The 16753-nt window shown below is 50.1% G+C and overlaps 1 protein-coding gene across 1 annotated transcript in view; it reads left to right on the forward strand.

Moving 5' to 3' along the window:
• Positions 1 to 16753, forward strand: part of Col23a1 (collagen type XXIII alpha 1 chain) — a 304345-nt gene that overhangs the window by 259543 nt on the left and 28049 nt on the right. Inside the window, exons 6-8 of the mRNA XM_059270491.1 lie at positions 11812 to 11838; positions 13290 to 13316; positions 14940 to 14966. Of these exons, the coding sequence (XP_059126474.1) occupies positions 11812 to 11838; positions 13290 to 13316; positions 14940 to 14966 (81 nt within the window). The remainder of the gene's footprint in view (positions 1 to 11811; positions 11839 to 13289; positions 13317 to 14939; positions 14967 to 16753) is intronic.

Consider the following 16753-nt stretch of genomic DNA (forward strand, 5'->3'; position numbering starts at 1 on the left):
AGCTCTCCGGACCAGCCCCACTGGTGAACTCTGGGGTGTGCTCAAGACACTGCCTCAGTAAATAAACTGGAAGAGTGATCTAAAATGATTGGTTCCTGGCATCAACCTCGGGCCTCCATACATACATACACACACACACACACACACACACACACACACACACACACATACACACACACACAGTAACACTGAGAATATTGTAATCAATCACCCTCAGGAGTTTAGCACTGTGGTACACACCTCTAATCCCAGTGCTTGTAGGCTGAAGCAGGAAGATCACAAATCTGAGGGTAGCCTGGGCTACATAGACAATTCCATGCCAGCTTAGGCTATGAGACTCTATCTCAAAACACCAAAAACTAGATTATAAAAATAAAATGAGGCCAGGCGGTGGTGGCACACGCCTTTAATCCCAGCACTCGGGAGGCAGAGCCAGGCGGATCTCTGTGAGTTTGAGGTCAGCCTGGTCTACAGAGCAAGATCCAGGACAGGCACCAAAACTACACAGAGAAACCTTGTCTCAAAAAAAAAAAATAAATAAATAAATAAATAAATATAAATCAATAAATAAAATGAGATTACCTTTGGATTCAATGTATAAAGTATATATGAGCCATGTGTGAATTTCACACTTAAGAATCTATTCTCATCATAAATTATCTCATCATATGCATGAAAATGTATCCCAGGCTGGCCTAGAATTTTCTGCATAGCCAAAATGACCTTGAACTGCTAGATTTCCTGCCTCCATCTTCCAAGTGCTAGGATTACAGACATTTGCAACTGAGCCTGCCGGGTGTGTGTGTGTGTGTGTGTGTGTGTGTGTGTGTGCGTGTGTACATGTGTGTGTGTGCATATGTGTGTGTGTGTGTGTTTGACAGTACCAGAGATTGAATTTAGATTTTTAAATGCACACTAGGCAGTCTTCCACTGAGTGTGCCTGCAGCCTCCTGAAGCACTTCTGATGACTAGCATTTTAAATAAGGTTTTCTCCCACCACACATTTTAAAGGTGTCCCCACTTCGGGGCAGAGGCCGGGAGAGACTGCAGTAGTTTACTGACAAAGATAGAATTGAGAAAGGAGACCCGCTGAGGAGTGAGACTCAGCCTGGGTGAAAACCTGAGGTCGGGATCTGGGGCCAGCAAGAAGGCTCAGCAGTCAAAGGTGCCACCAGGCCTGACCACCTGAGTTCAATCCCCAGGACCCACGTGGAGGAAGGAGAGAACTGACTCCTGGGAGTTGTCTGCTGACCTCCACACAAGCACCATGGCGCTCTCACCCACACAACACCCAATAAATAAACACAATAAAAAGTTTTAATGAGGAATCAGATTATCCCAGGGCATGGGGCAGGTCTCACTAGAATCAGAAACCCTCATGCAGGCATCTCCAGGCCTGAGCACCACCCACAGCCCTCGCCTGGTTAAACTCACAGGACCCAGGGAAGCCAGGCCTGCACTGTCTCCAACATCAGTCATGGGGCCTCGACAATCGAGGTCCCAGAGGACAGTGTGAGCTCGGGGCTGAAATGTGGTCTGCCAGACGGGGCCCCGGCCTGGGACCAATTTCGAAATGAATAACTCAGTTGGACCGTTTGGAATTAATCAAGCCAACAAAAAAGGACCACGAACGCCACACACTCATGTGCTTTCTTACACTCTTCTAGTTCAAAAACAGCTTTGATTGTAAAAATGTAATTAGTTAAATGATCCATCTGTAATACCCCCAAATTCATGTGCTTTTTTAAATTTTAACATCCCCTGGCTCATTCACATCTGACCCCTCCAGAGCGGCTCCCAGCCCCCGAGATGCTGGGCAGAGTGAGGACGGGTAAAAGCAGACTTCCTGAGTCCCCCATAATGGTCCCCAGATTGGAACCTCAAAGACAGAGCCAGCTGGGCCTGCAGAAGAGGGCCTCTGTACTGGTTTCCTCCCCAGCTCTCTCCCCTGAGGCAGAACAAAACAGGTACTTCTGGAGTCCAGCCACTGTCTGGGTCTGGCTCGCCTCCATTCCTCAGTTTCCCATGAATGGCCGATGTGAAGCCACCAAGGAAAGGAAGATGACCACAGCCAGCCAGGAGGCTCCTGTGCTCAGGTTCCAGGGGCCACTCATGCCCTCTCCTGCTTCTGTATCTTCCTGGCACAGGGACCTCCTGCCCACATGTCACTCTGGAAGAGGAAGAGGCACTGTGAGAGCCCAGGCCGAGGAGGGTGGCTTCTCACTTTGCTGACATCCCTGGTAGCAGCTAGGAGACCCAAGTAGATGACTCCTGGAAGCCCCAGGACTGGGCATTCACACTGGGTTCAGTGAATGACAGTTTCTGTCATTCTATGGTCACCCAGTCCAGCAGCGGGGAGTCCTTGAGGCTAGCAGAGCTGCAGAGTGTCCTGACTGGCCTCCCACGAGGTAACACCGTGGCCAGAGTTGGCTGGGACCAGCAGCTAGCAGATCAAGAGCGCCCTCTAGTGCTCACAGATGACACCAGCGCTGGTGGGAGATTGGATATTTGTTCATGGAATGAATCACAGTCATTGTGTCAGAAGCATTGTTCAACAAATGTTTGCTGTGTCCTCAGCTCAGGGCTCTTTGGCATTTCAGATGTAGTAGCAGAAAAACATCCCAGGGTCCTCACCTCCGGGGAGTCTATGACTAATGGAGAGGAAGATCCACAATTCACAGAAGCACCAGCTTCACAGTTAGACTGTGGTCAGTGCCAACAGGGTTCAGGTAGCTATGAGCCTACGGCAGGGGTCAGGGCTGCCTCGAGGAATGGACATATGACATAAGAAAAAAAAGTCCAGTCGGGGGCTGGGAATGTAGCTCACTTGGTAGTTTGTCTAACATAAACCAAGCCTTGGGTTCGATCCCTGCACCACATAAAAAACTGGCATGATGGTGCCCACCAACAATCCCAGCACTCAAGAGGTAGAGGAAAGAGGATCAAGAGTTCAAGGTCATCCCTGTCTGCATGATGAGTTCAAAGCCAGCCTAAGCTATATGAGACCCTTTCTCAAAACAGTGGCCAGCAGAACGCCTTGAATCCAAACCCTAAGGAGGCTGATCTCTGAGTCTGAGGGCTAGCCTAGTCTACATAGTGAGTCCCAGGCCAGCCAGGGCTACATAGTGAAAGTCTCTCTCAAAGAAAAAGAAAAACCAAAACAAAGCAAAAAACAAGCTAGGGGCTGGCAAATGGGGATGTGCCCCACCCCCAGGGCCAGGCTGATGAGGAGCAAGCGGCGGCTAGCCTCATTGAGGGTGCCCTCCCTCCCTCCTCTGATGTCCGAGTCCCAGGGGACTCATCCCATCCATTCCACTTCCCTATCCCAAAGAAGGACATGGGCATCCAAGAAAAATGAGCCGCTCACTCTTGAGGTCTAAGGGCAGGGGCACGGCCAGCATGCCATCCTCGGGAAGTCAGGGATGGGAGATAGTGGAGGCTGGTCTGGGAGGGAAGGGAGATGTGCTCGGGAGTGTAGAAGGACCAGAGAGACAGTTCAGCTCCTGAAACGTGAGCTCACAAGCTCACTGGTGCCTTTCAGGCTTCAGCCAGATAAGAAAATTTTAAAAAAAAAAAAATGCCAGGAAGAAAGCTTAGAGACCTGGAGGGCTTAGGCGGGATGGCCTGGGGCATCTCAGTGGGGTCCTGCCCAATCCTCACAGCATTTTCTGATGTTCAAGAGAAGCTGGGAATCCCTTTTTGCTGGTGGCGATGCTTTTTCTGCCTGCCTTGTCTGTGGAAATCAAAGAAGGTCCATGCTGCTCCCTCCAGGTGGGAGAGCTAGAGGAGGAGCTTGGTGGTGGATTGTCTCATGCTGGATTCTACCTCCAATGCACAAAAGAGAGTCTAGGAACTCATGTGTGAGTAGTCAGGGGAGGACATGAACAAGTGCCTCATCAGACCAAGGGCAAAGCAGGGGCTTGGCCTGGATAAGGTCTAGGGGGGTTGCTGGTGAACAAGGAGAGACAGAACATCCACCATGAACCATCTCTGTCACTGGTCCCTGGGTCCACTGAGGAGTTGGAGCCACACCATGGTCAGCTTGGTGCTAAAAGGGCACCCCAGCCTATCTGCTGTGTCTAGTTTCTCAACACACAAGCATCTCAGACGGACACAACCTCACTCCCCACTCCCATACCCCATTCCCTCCACAGCCACTGCAAGTCAAGGCCCTTTATCCCTTCCTCCCCAAAGAGGGGCAATTTTTCCTGATACCTGACAAGGCAATCATGTTTCTCCCCACCAAATACCAGTAATGGGTGAATAAGTAATTTAAGCAGATATTTGGGATCAGTTCAAAGGCTTAGTCCTTTAAACACCACCTCTTCCAGCCATGGTGTGTGATGGGGACATAGATGTAATTGCTTCCAGCCAACCTAGGCTACTCACTGAGCAAGCCCTCTCCACCAAATAGAAGCCAGCTGCTTCCGTGGCTCAGAATCTCACAGCTGAAAGAGACCCAGGCCAAGGGTCGCACACCCGTGCCCCTACAGAGCTGGCAGGTCGCGCTCCCAGGCAGCCAGCGGATGTGAAGCAGGAGAGAGTGGAGCAAGGGCCCTGGGGCCGTGACAGGCTGAGAAGGCAGTACAGTCCTGGGCAGGCAGGATCACGTCCCCGGGGCTGGGAGGTCTTCCTGCTTTTCAAGATCATTCCAAACTCCTCAGAGTGAAGTGAATTGTCAGTTGTTTTGTCAGTTGTTTTTTGGTTGTTTGGTTGTTTGGTTGGTTTGGTTTTTTCAAGACAGGGTTTCTTTGTGTACCTTTGGAGCCTGTCCTGGAACTCGCTCTGTAGACCAGGCTGGCCTCGAACTCACAGAGATCCACCTGCCTCTGCTTCCTGAGCACTGGAATTAAAGGCATGCACCACCACCCAGCTGTCAGTGGGTTTTTTTGTTTGTTTTTTTCCCAACCTGGCTGCTAGTTTGGTTGGTTTGAGGTTTTTTGTCGTAGTGGTGGTCGGTTTTGGTTTTGTTTTTTTTTTTTTGTTTGTTTTTTTTTTGGTTTTTCGAGACAGGGTTTCTCTGTGTAGTTTTGCGCCTTTCCTAGAACTCGCTTTGGAGACCAGGCTAGCCTCGAACTCACAGAGATCCGCCTGGCTCTGCCTCCCGAGTGCTGGGATTAAAGGCGTGCGCCACCACCGCCCGGCCGGTTTTGTTATTTTTTAACCTCACGGTTGTTAGTTGACAAAATCTCTAGCTTTTGACAGTGACATTATCATCTGTATATCTAATACTTATTTGTGTGTGTATGGGAGAGAGAGAGACCGTGCACGCCACAGTCTGCACGTGGAGATCAGAGGACAGTCTGAGGTAGCCAGCTCTCTCCTGGCACCATGTGGGTTTCAGGGATTGAACTCGGGTTGTCCGACTCGGCAGTGAGTGCCTTCACCCTCTGAGTCACCTCACAAGCCATCATCTGTACCTCTAATACAAAATTCACACTTGGGAATGTGTGATCAACTTCCAAAAACATTGCAAAAAAAAAAAAATAAGTTTGCAATTTGATGTTGGGCTGTATGCATAGCCATCCTCTGCCACACGCCTGTGAGTCTACAACTCGCTCTGACTCGGGGTGCAGCGGCCACTCTGCAAAGCACCCAGACCTAAGGTCTCTGGAAAGAGCGGTAGGCCACTAGCAGGGCCCAGGCCGCAGCTGGACCCCCACACTGAGGAGGCCCTTTCTTCCTTTTCCCCGGGGCAGGGAACTCAAGTTTGGGAAATTGTTAAAACCTAGACTAGAACTGCAGTCCATGTGTATGCAAGCAGCCAGGCCTGAGAAATCAGAACCATATGGGGCTGACCTGCCTGGAGGGGGCTGCCCCCTACTCCTGCCCATTGGCCAGCCCTGGCGAAGGCTGGGGCAAGGCTCACGGAGCCTTCATGGAATAATGCACACTTCCCTGGCTGGGACCTCAGACCCCACCAGCCTCGTAATTTGATGAATCGTCAACATCTGGAGCTTAATTACTAGGTCCTGAACTGATAATCCTGGTAAGCCCCCTCATCCAGGGGCCCCGGCCCAATGCATTTTGAGGGCTCCATTTCCCCAGCAGGGGCTGTCAGCATTAATTACAGTAAGAAAGCAAGACAGTCACCCAGCTCTGGGTGGGTGGAGTGGCTCTGTGTGCATCTGAACATTGCCAGTTTGCTGGTTTGGTCCCTTCTTGTCCATCTCAGGGAAGGAGAGCCACAATAAGAAGGACCCAACTCAATCCAGACATATGATGATTACCCTAGTGGTGGGAGGTGGAAGAAGAAACATCAGGAAACATCAGGAGTTCAAGGCCAGCTGTAGGAGGCTCTGTAAAAAAAAAAAAAAAAAAAAAGGCCAGAGAGGTGGTTCACTGGGTAGAGGCACCTGCTGTCAAGCCTAATGACCAGTTCAACCTCCAAAACTCACCAAGTGGAAGGAGACAACTAATGCCCAGAGGTTGGCCTCTGACCTCCACATGCGTGCACACACACTCACACAAATAAATAAATGCTTTTTTTTTTTTTTTAACTAAAAAGAACCAATGCTCAGATAACCTCCGTCCCCGCTGCCTTCACCTTTGCCCTGGCGGAGGCAGGAAAACGCATCAGACCCAGCCCTTGCCATCTCCGACATGAAGTGGGGGGCTCCCACAGCCTTCAGTGGCTGATCATCTTGAGGCCCCAGGGATGGAGCCTCCAGACCCCACAACCCAGACTTACTTTGTCAGAAACCCTCTTGCTGGGGGCTGGAGAGATGACTCAGTGGTTAAGAGCACTGGCCGCTTTTCCAGAAGACCCAGGTTCAATTCCCAGCACCCACATGGCAGCTCACAAGTGTGTGTAACTCCAGTTCCAGGGCATCCGACACTCTCACCCAGGCATACATGTAGACAAAATATCAATGCACATAAAATGAAAATAAATAAATTAGAAAGGAAGGAAGGAAGCCTCCTGCCATACTTGTTCTCAGTTCTCAAAAGATGGCTCCATGTGCCCCTGCTCAGGACCAACTTAACGAGGCAGTAAAAGTAGGAACCATTGCCTATGACAGCAGCTTCAAGGGATCCACTGTCCTCTTCTGGCCTCTGTGGGTACACATACACAAAATTAAAAATAAAATAAATCATTTTTGTAAATGGACCTAATATTACTTATTTGTTTGTTTATGTATTTATTTATAAGTTTTGCATGCATGTGTACCATATACCTACCTGGCACCCAAGTCCAGAGGGCATCAGCTCTCTGAAACTGGAGTTACCAAGGGTCGTGAACCATTATGTAGGTTCTGAGAACCAAACCCAGGTTCCCTGCAACAACATCAGCAAGCGCTCTTAACCACTGAGCCATCTTTCCAGCCCCAAATCATTTTTTTTTTAAAGGGTGCCAGGAGTGGTGGCGCACAGCTTTAATCCTAGCATTTTGGAAGCAGAGGCAAGCGGATCTTTGTGAGTGTGCGGCCAACCTGGTCTACATGGTGAGTTCCAGGCTAGCCAGGACTGCAGTGTGAGACCTTGTCTAAAAACAAAAACAAAAAAAAAATGTCAGTAGGTGGCACAGCCTGCCCACTCAGAAAGCCGCAGAAAGTTCACTTCCAGCACTGCCTCTGCCAAGGCCAGTTCAAACACCGATTCCGTATCAGCTAGCCTGTAACCATCCCCTGTCGTGGGTGGATCTAAGAGAGGAAGAAAGGGAGGCTGACTTGAACTTGTCACCGAGAGAACAGCATGCCTCCCACCTTATGGATAAGCTCAAGGCCTGGGACGTCCTGGTCACTGAGTGAGGCAGGAGCCTGAGCCTGCCTGGGGCTTTGCTCTCGATTCATGTACAGCCTGTGGTTTTATTTGCTCCTCGAACATCCAGAAACATCCGGGAGCCAGCTGATCTCCTCGAGGAAAAGCGACTTCAAGCAGAACTGAGACTTGTAAACAGCTGTGGGGTTTCACGGAGGGCAGAGGGTGATGAAAACCTCTGGTGGATCCTATGGCTTTGATCAGGAAGGAGAAGGGTTTCCCACAGGCGGGGTAGTGTGGGTCAGAGGAGGGATTTGAACCCAGGCCGAGCGAGGCTCAAGCTACTTTACTCCTTAGTGTTTCATGCAGGGAATTCTGGAAGGGCGGGAGTAGCTGACGGTTGGTTCCCCATTGTCTGGGGAGGGGTGGATTGCCTTGATGGGAAAGATACCCAGACCTAATCCTGCCACCAAGAGCATGCATCCAGCCAGTCTGCCTGGGCTCTGTCCTTCCAGTCTGCCTGGACTCTGTCCTGCCTTAACTAACCTGACCACGCAACAGCCAGATTTGTTCAAGAATTAGCCAGACCATCTCCTAGCCCTTCCCTGAGGCAACTCCCCCTCTCTCTTGCAAGCACCCAGAGCCAGGTTTAAGCCCTTTTCCAGCCCACGGGAATGTCTACTTTGTAAACAGTCCATATAGCCTCATACTTGGGTTGTTATACTTAGTCTCAGCCAGGCCCTGAGATGGGGGGGGCAGGGGCACCCATGAGACTGGAAACCCACAAACTAGAAAAAGATCTGGACAAGGCTTGTGGGAAAGAAACCTGCTTCACAGAGTGAAACTAAACGTTTCTCAGACTTCCTGGACCACGGAATCTTTCCAATGGACAAGCCTACAGGATAGTGGACCACGGGGCATCAGTCTGAGGCAGGTAGAGGAGAGATGAGTTTCCACCCTAGGAAGTTTCACAGCTCAGAGCAACTCAGCCCTCCCCTTCCCACTTCCATCCCACCAGGACAAAAGGGACATCAGAAGCATGTCATTAAGCCAGGGAGATCCTTCTGACTACAAAGCAGGATGTCCCTTCCTCTACCTACCTCTCAGCCCCTCCTCCTCAGTGGCCACTGACTCCCAGTAAACACCCTCCACCCAGCAGTCTCTCTGAGGCCCAACCACTCACCCAGAAGGGGAATTAATTCAGAGACCTTTCTTATCTGGGCCTCATCAGAGATAAGCCCAGAACCACCTCTGCAGGTCATGGCTGTGGGTCAACTCTGTCCTAAAGATGATTGCTGCCAGGCGGTGGTGGCGCACACCTTTAATCCCAGCACTCGGGAGGCAGAAGCAGGTGGATCTCTGTGAGTTCGAGGCCAGCCTGGTCTACAGAACGAGCTCTAGGACAGGCACCAAAACTACACAGAGAATCCCTGTCTCTAAATAAATAAATAAATAAATAAATAAATAAATAAATAAATAAATAAATAAATAAATAAATAAATAAATAAATATGATTGCTGTGGGTCAACTCTGTCCTAAAGATCAGGACCCCAACACTCCCTGTTTCCGATTTAGTCGGGTCCTTCTCTGCCCACACTGCCTACCTCCCCTCATGTTCACCACATCCAAACTAGATCCAAATCCTCAAGTATTATTTCCCCAAGTGGCTCTCCCTAACCATTTCCACTACCCCCAGCCCAAAGCTGAACATGCCCCCTTCCTGGCTGTGAAGTGTCAGGATTCATCCATTATCTGTCCCGTTTGTTTCTCCTTCCTCCCTCGGGTGACAGGTTGACATCCCTCATCTGCAAATCTGAAGTGCTCCAAAGTCAGAAACTTTTTGATTATCAGCATAACACCCAGCTGGAAAATTCTACAGTGTGACATTGTTCTTAGCAGACAGAATTATTAATATCATGCAAAATTACCTTCAAGATATGCAGATAATATGTGAATGAAATATAAATGCATTTCATGTTTGCACTTGGGACCATCTCCAAGGTATCTCATTATGTAAATGCAAACATTGCAAATGCAAAAAAGAAAAATTCAAAATACATGTGTCCCAAGCCTCGTGGATGAAGGACACTCAACCTGTATTTGCATATGTATGATGAGCTATTATAGGGATGGGACCCAAGTCTAAACACAAAACCCCTGACATGTCAAGTATACCTTATGCCCAGAGCCCGCTGTTAATGAAATATGTTAAATAACTGTGTGCATAAAGCAAAGTTTCACCACGTGAAGGAGTCCACTGGTTGGGCATTGTGTTGCTACTTGAAATTTCAGATTTTGAGACAGGGTCCAATGTAGTGCAGGCTGGCTTTGAAGTCGTTATGAAGTTGAAGATGACCTTACAATTATGGATCCCTCTGCCTCTGCTTTCTGAAGGCTGGGATTTCAGGTGTGCCTGGTTTTGATGCGGTGCTGGGGATTGAACCCAGAGCTTTGTGCACGCTAGGCAAACACTCTACCAACCAAGCTGCAGTCACAGCCTCGAGCTCAGTTTTTCTGAGGAGGAATGTTCGACCCAAGCCTTCCCTGGCCACGTGTTCAGGCCTCACTCGTGTGCTCGAGTCAGGGGAGGAAACTTTCTTCTTGGCTGTCATAGACACTTAGGTAGAACACACATTAAACATGCAGCCATCAGATTATATTGCCAGAAACGGGGACAAATGACCTGACTCCAGGATATAAAGACACCTGGAAGGTTTAGTGGAAGAGGAGGTAACCAAGCTAGAGAGAGTGGTGGTGCACACCTTTAATCCCAGCACTCAGGAGGCAGAGGCAGGCCGATCTCTGTGAGTTCGAGGCCAGCCTGGGCTACAGAGAGAGTTCCAGGGTATCCAGGGCAGTTATACAGAGAAATCGTGTCTCGAAAAACAAAAACAAACAAACAGGGATTGGAGAGATGGCTCAGCCCTTAAGAGCATTCATTGGCGGCTCTTCCAGAGGTCCTGGGTTCAAGTCCCAGCCACCACATGGTGGGTCAGAGCCATCTAGAATGGAATCTGATGCCCTCTTCTGGCCTGCAGGTGTACATGCAGGTAGAATACCATATCCATAATAAATAAATCTTAAAGAAAAAAAAAAGGGAAAGATGTGCAGAAAGGAGAAGGGTGAGCCAGGCAGCGGGGACAGGGTACGCGAAGACTCAGAAGGGTGGGACTGCAGGCAATGCTCCTGGGGTCAAAGGTGAAGTACATGTTAAACTAAAACGTTTCTTTAAAAAAAAAAAAGGTGACATACTCATGGGGATGAGGGGACGGCAGTGACAAAGACAGGGGACAGGGCCTTGCAGTGACCAAGCAACCCTGGTCTGCAGAATCCCCACATGTTGTATCCTTCTAGCCCGAGAAGGAGACAGCATGAGACACGTTCAGTCTTAGGGTCAGTGGCCCTCTGCAGACACCCCGGGGGCCTGGCGGTCCTAAGATACCCTGCCCTCAGCCCTGGCCCCAGTATCATCTAGCTTCTCTCAGCCCTCGCTGTCCCATGCCACAGCAGAATGCCCAGCCTTCCAGAGTCATCCAATCTAAGTGACAGCTACTCACACCAACCTGGCTTCAGGGAAACCCCAGTGTGCAGAAGTGTACAGGACCACAACAGCACTACAGCCTCGAGCCCTGGGCACTGTCTTTCTCTCGGACTCTCAGCTCTGCTTTCTTTTCTGTGGCACTCTCTCTCTCAAGCCATTTGGGGGGCCAAGGAACCCTGGTTCAATCCCATTGGGGAAAAAGAGCCCCTTTTCCCTTGAGAACACCGTTGGAAGTCCCAGGCATGATGCTCATGGCTCAGCTTGCACCCCAGGCCTGCACCTGTCACCTTGACAAGAAAGCATGGTCGTTGCCCACCCTCAACAGTCCCACTTAATGATGGGGAGGGCTTTAGAGAAGAATTGGGGTTCTCTTATCGGAGGAGGGGATTCTGAGTGGCTGACTACACACAAATGCCCTTCCCCCACTCCCTACCCGGGCCACCTGGGATGTACCCTGACCTCAGGACTCAGGACAGGCTTTGATTTCTCGTCACTATATAATGCACTGGGGTCCTAAGACGTGGAAGAAATGTTCCTGTGTGTAACCCTTGCTCTCTCTCATGTTCCAGGGACCTCTGGGTCTGGACGGCAAGCCAGTAAGTCACCACAACAGTACTAGATGGTCCTGGGGTAGGCTGCCACTGTGGGGGTGGAGTGACCATGGGACACTGGAAGGGACTGGGAAGTTAGTTCAGCAGCTATAGTATAACAAGACAAAGCCACTTGTCATGTGAATTCAAATCCATCTCCACCATCTGCTGACTGAGCAACCGTGGAGATGCCTTTCCCCTTCTACCTCTAAGCATCCTCTCCTAGGGGGTGTTAGGAAGTTATAGAGAGCCATGGGCAGCACAGTTCCCAGCATTTAGTCAGCCTACAAGTCAGTCAAAGTCTACAAGTCCATCTCAACAGGCCCTAGACACAGAATGTCTAACGCATTCTCAAGACTTCCATGATGGGCAGGCATTAGGCTGGGAAGTTCTCAATACCTGTTCCAGGAGTCCACGGTCCACAGGCATCCTCAGCAGATGAACAAGGTGCACAAGGAAATAGAAGCACAATTAAATAAATAATGGGGTGTGGGTGAACCAGTAGGCAGATAGGTGTGCTGATAGGTGGGTGGTAGATTGATGGATTAATGGATGGGTGGACAGATAAGTGGGTGGTTGAAAGGATGGATAGATGGGTAGATAAGTGGATAAATGATTGCATGGATGGGGATTGAGTAGATGAGTGGGTAGGTGGGTGGACATATGGGTAGGTGGGTGGATATATGGGTGGATAGACGAATGGATGGATAGACGGATGGATGGATGGATGGATGGATGGATGGATGGATGGATGGATGGATGGATGGATGGATAAATGGGAGGATAAACAAATGAGTGAATGCATGGATAAATGAGTGGATGGGTAGATGAGTAGGTAAATAGATGAGTGGATAGATGAATGGAACAGATAAATGGGTAGGTGGATGATGGGTAGATGAATGGATGAATGTATGCATTCACACATGAATGGGTAAATGGATGAGTGGGTAGATGAGCAGATGAGTACATAGATAGATAAATGGGAGGGTAGGAAAAGAGTGAATGTATGGATAAATGGGTAGGTGGGGGGGTGACCTATTGAAGGGTAGATGGATGGAGCCTAAAATTCAAGAGACTACTGCTCTTAAAGGCAAGTATTCTGGAGACTAGATGGCAATTCTGGACAATGGCCTCCTCCCCAGCAGAGACAAAGCATGGAATGTGTGTGCCCTCTAGAGAGAAAAACTAGTGTATGCACCCTTTTTCTGCTCAGAGGATGCCTGTGAACCCCGGCTGCTGACCCTCAAACCCTCGTCTCCATCATGCTGAGGACAGGTGTGGAGCTTCCAGGAGGCAGCAGGGACAGCTTGACAGGCCTGTGTAGTGTTCTGCTCAGATGCCCACGGCTCTGCTAGCCCCACATATCCCTCTGCCCTCACAGCCATGGGTCAACCGGAAGTGGAGCCAGCCTAGCTCACCTCACTCATGCCTGTTCTTTCTCTGTCTTCCTTGCCCAGGGACTTCCGGGCCCCAAAGGGGAAAAGGTAAGTGCAGCTGGATGCTGTCTGGATACCGTGGGCTGATGAAGGATGCCAGCAGCCAACTCTAACCTTGATTCCAGAGGGGAAAGTTGAGCAAGTCAACCCCCAACCCCCAAGCCTCAAATTCCCCATCTGTAGAGTAAAGCAAGCAATGCCAATGCCTATCTCCAAAAAGGGCCACAAGTTCATGTACCGCATGCAGGGAGGGTTGGGTCTGGATTCTGGTGTCCCAGCATAACAAAACAAAGGCAGTTTCTGCAGTGAGCAGCGTGTCTGGAGGGCTTGGAGTATGAATAGTGATGGTGGATGGTGTTATCTGTGGGGAAGACACCCCTTTAGGGACACAAATGGCAGAGGGCTATCTTGGCAGCCCCTCATGAAGAAATTGGATGGGTGGGTGGGTGGATGGATGGATGGATGATGGGTGGGTTGGTGGATGAGTAGGTGGGTGGATGGGTGGGTGGATGGATGGATGGATGGATGGATGATGGGTGGGTGGGTGGATGAATGGATGATGGGTGGGTGGGTGGATGAGTAGGTGGGTAGATGTGTGGGTGGATGGATGGATGTGTAGGTAGATGAGTAGAAAGATGAATGAGTTAATAAGTAGATGAGTAAATAAATGGATATAAATATGGATGGCCCATCCACTGATAAATAGATGGAGTTTAGACTACAAAGAGCAACTACCCTGGAAGAGACTGTATGCTTCTGAGATCCAACAGCTCTGGGAAATGGCCCCTTTGGTACTTGGCATTAAACATAGGACCCACCAAGTTCCTTGGAAAGGAGCAGAGGAGACGTGTGTGGACATTATGAGGGATCTGGAGGAAGAAGGACCAGAGCAGAGCTCAGAGTGGCAGGACTAAGTGAGGGTCTCAGAGGCCACATGCAGCTATCCCTAGGTAATGTGGCCTCTCAGGAACGAACCAATCAGTGCCCCTAACTGCCAACAGGGCTGAGAAAGCCGTGGAAAGACACAGGACCTGATGGCTCAGAGTCTCCTTTCCACATTCTAGATCCACTACTGTGTGGTTTGGGCAAGTTACCCAGCTTCGAAGGCCTCAATTTGTCCATCTGTATAAAAGCAGCCTCACAGAGCTATGGGGAGGTCTCATGAGGACACGGTCTGAATGGTCCTTTGTTGGTGGGTGGATGAGATGCTGGTATAGCTGGTAGGTATCGTATCTTCTTGGCTGTTTCTGGCTGATGTCATCAAAGCCATAGAAACAACTCTGGGGCTTTGAGATCAACGAGAATCAGGCTCCTTTGTATCTATTGCTACATAGCCCGTTTCAAAGCTCGTGGCTTTATTATCTCTCCCTAGTCCAAGGTTCGAGAACTGTGAGTGGACACAGTGGGAGCAGCCACCCAGAGGCCATACTGTGTCTGGGATCTTGAATGTCTGGGATGCAACCATAGATGAGGAACTGCCTGGCTTCACTTTGCTGGCTGTGTGACCTCGGACGTAATCCTTAACCTCTTTGAGCCTCACTGTCCCCATTGGAAGTGAGAAGTTAAAATAAGGCCGGCCTGCTGTTTTCAAGCACAGAGTGAATGTTCAAGAGGAAATGCGGAGAAATAATGTAATCAGTGGCCATTCATTTCCCTGTGTTTGGTTCCCAGGGTGCACCAGGAGACTTCGGCCCGCGGGTAAGAATGGAGCACCACCTCCCTCATCCACTACGCATGGTTTGTTTAATATTACTATAATAAGGCATTTCTAGCATCTCTTTGGGAGTCCCATCTGACCACAGCTTATCCCAGAAAAAGGCGAGGGAGACAGCCTCCCCTCTCCACCTTTGTCCCCCACCCACCGTGACAGCCCCCAGGTACCCTCACCTAATTGAGGCTGCTACCTCCCACATAGATGACAGTATCTGGCAGATGTCCTGGTTGTCATGCTTGTCACCATGGAGGCCAGACAGTGGGGTTAGCCCCGGTCACAACCAGATGCTGACCATCTCACGAGACAGCTGGCACTCAGGAATAGGTGAAGGTCCTGAGGTCAGCAGTTCTGATCCCGGAGCTCAGCCCTGTCACCTCCCAGACCCAGGACCTTGACAAGTCACTCTTCCCAGAAATTCAGACCCTTCAACTATGAGGGTATGACAGCTGCCACCACCGACTGCCACACACACACACACACACACACACACACACACACACACACACACACCCCGCGCACACACACAGCAAGTTCTGTGAAGATTCATCATAACCATAAATGTCAATAGTTGACAGCAGGACTCAGCATGGGGACAGGAGACAGGTGTCCCCTCCTGCCTACCTGTGTCCCCTGGGTCCAGAAACCTAGAAGTGCTTGTGCTGAGTCTTAGGTGGTCCCTAAAAGTGGGTCTTCGCAGAGGAGCACTTAAATAGCCCTAGACAAGATGTCCTCACCATTTCCAGAATGTTCTGGACAGAGTCCCCTGACTGCAAAGACTAAGAGGTAGGCATTAGCTGCCCAGAGAAAGACTGGGTCATGTGGAAGAAGGTTTGGGGCCCCAGAACATATTGGTGCAAAGGTCACTGACTCACACCAACAGTCTGTCATCTTAGGGCGGGACTGGGTGAAGAATGTGTGAGCTGCTCGGACCCAGAACACTGTCTCTGGCTGGCGGATGAAGAGAGGGGGAGAAAGGGCAGAGCACACAGGCTGGAGCTCTGTGGTCAGGGTGGGCAAGCAAGACCCAGCTCTGCAGGCTCAGAGCCCAGGTTTTATAAAATGCCAATAGTGGGGCCTACGTCACAGGGGGTTTGCTGTGATAACAAGAGCAGGAGCGGGCAGGGGGATGAGACAGGCTGAGTTTTGATGGGCAGAGCTGTGCCCTGTTGGGTCACTGACAGAGGTCAGGACCAGGGCCACAGAGGCAGTGAAATTTCTCTGAAGTCAAAGAAAGGATATTTCCCTTACCGTGTGACTGCTGGAGGGAAATGCTGGTTTCAGCTGGGATTTGTGGAAGTTAATCTTCCCAGTAGAGTTGCCCAGCCTGCGATGATCAGGATCCATCTGGTCCTGAGTTCCCCAAATAGACCATTTCTTCCAAAGCTCCTTGCCTTCCCAGGGATATCCTGTCTCCTCCTGCCTTGCTGTTCCAGCCATCTGTGAACTAACTCCCCTCCCCTACAGAAAGGCTTTGTGGCTTGAAAGGACAATTCACCCTTATCTCTCAGGGTCCCTGGAGTTAACTAAGGTGGCTCTCTTATGGCTACAGGCAGAGTGTTCTGGGGGCCCAGGTGATGACGCCCTTCACAAGTTTATCATTGATGTGTCTGTTCCCCCTCAGCTGGGAGGCAGCCAATGTGGCTTTCCATGCATCCTGGGGCTTCCTCCCTATTTGGCACTGGGTTCTTAGAGAGGCTTCTGGGAGCAGCTTACTTTCTTTCTTTTTTTTTTTTTTTTTTTTTTTTTTGGTTTTTCGAGACAGGGTTTCTCT

Source organism: Peromyscus eremicus, chromosome 8a, assembly GCF_949786415.1.
Source record: "Peromyscus eremicus chromosome 8a, PerEre_H2_v1, whole genome shotgun sequence".
Lineage (NCBI taxonomy): Eukaryota > Metazoa > Chordata > Mammalia > Rodentia > Cricetidae > Peromyscus > Peromyscus eremicus.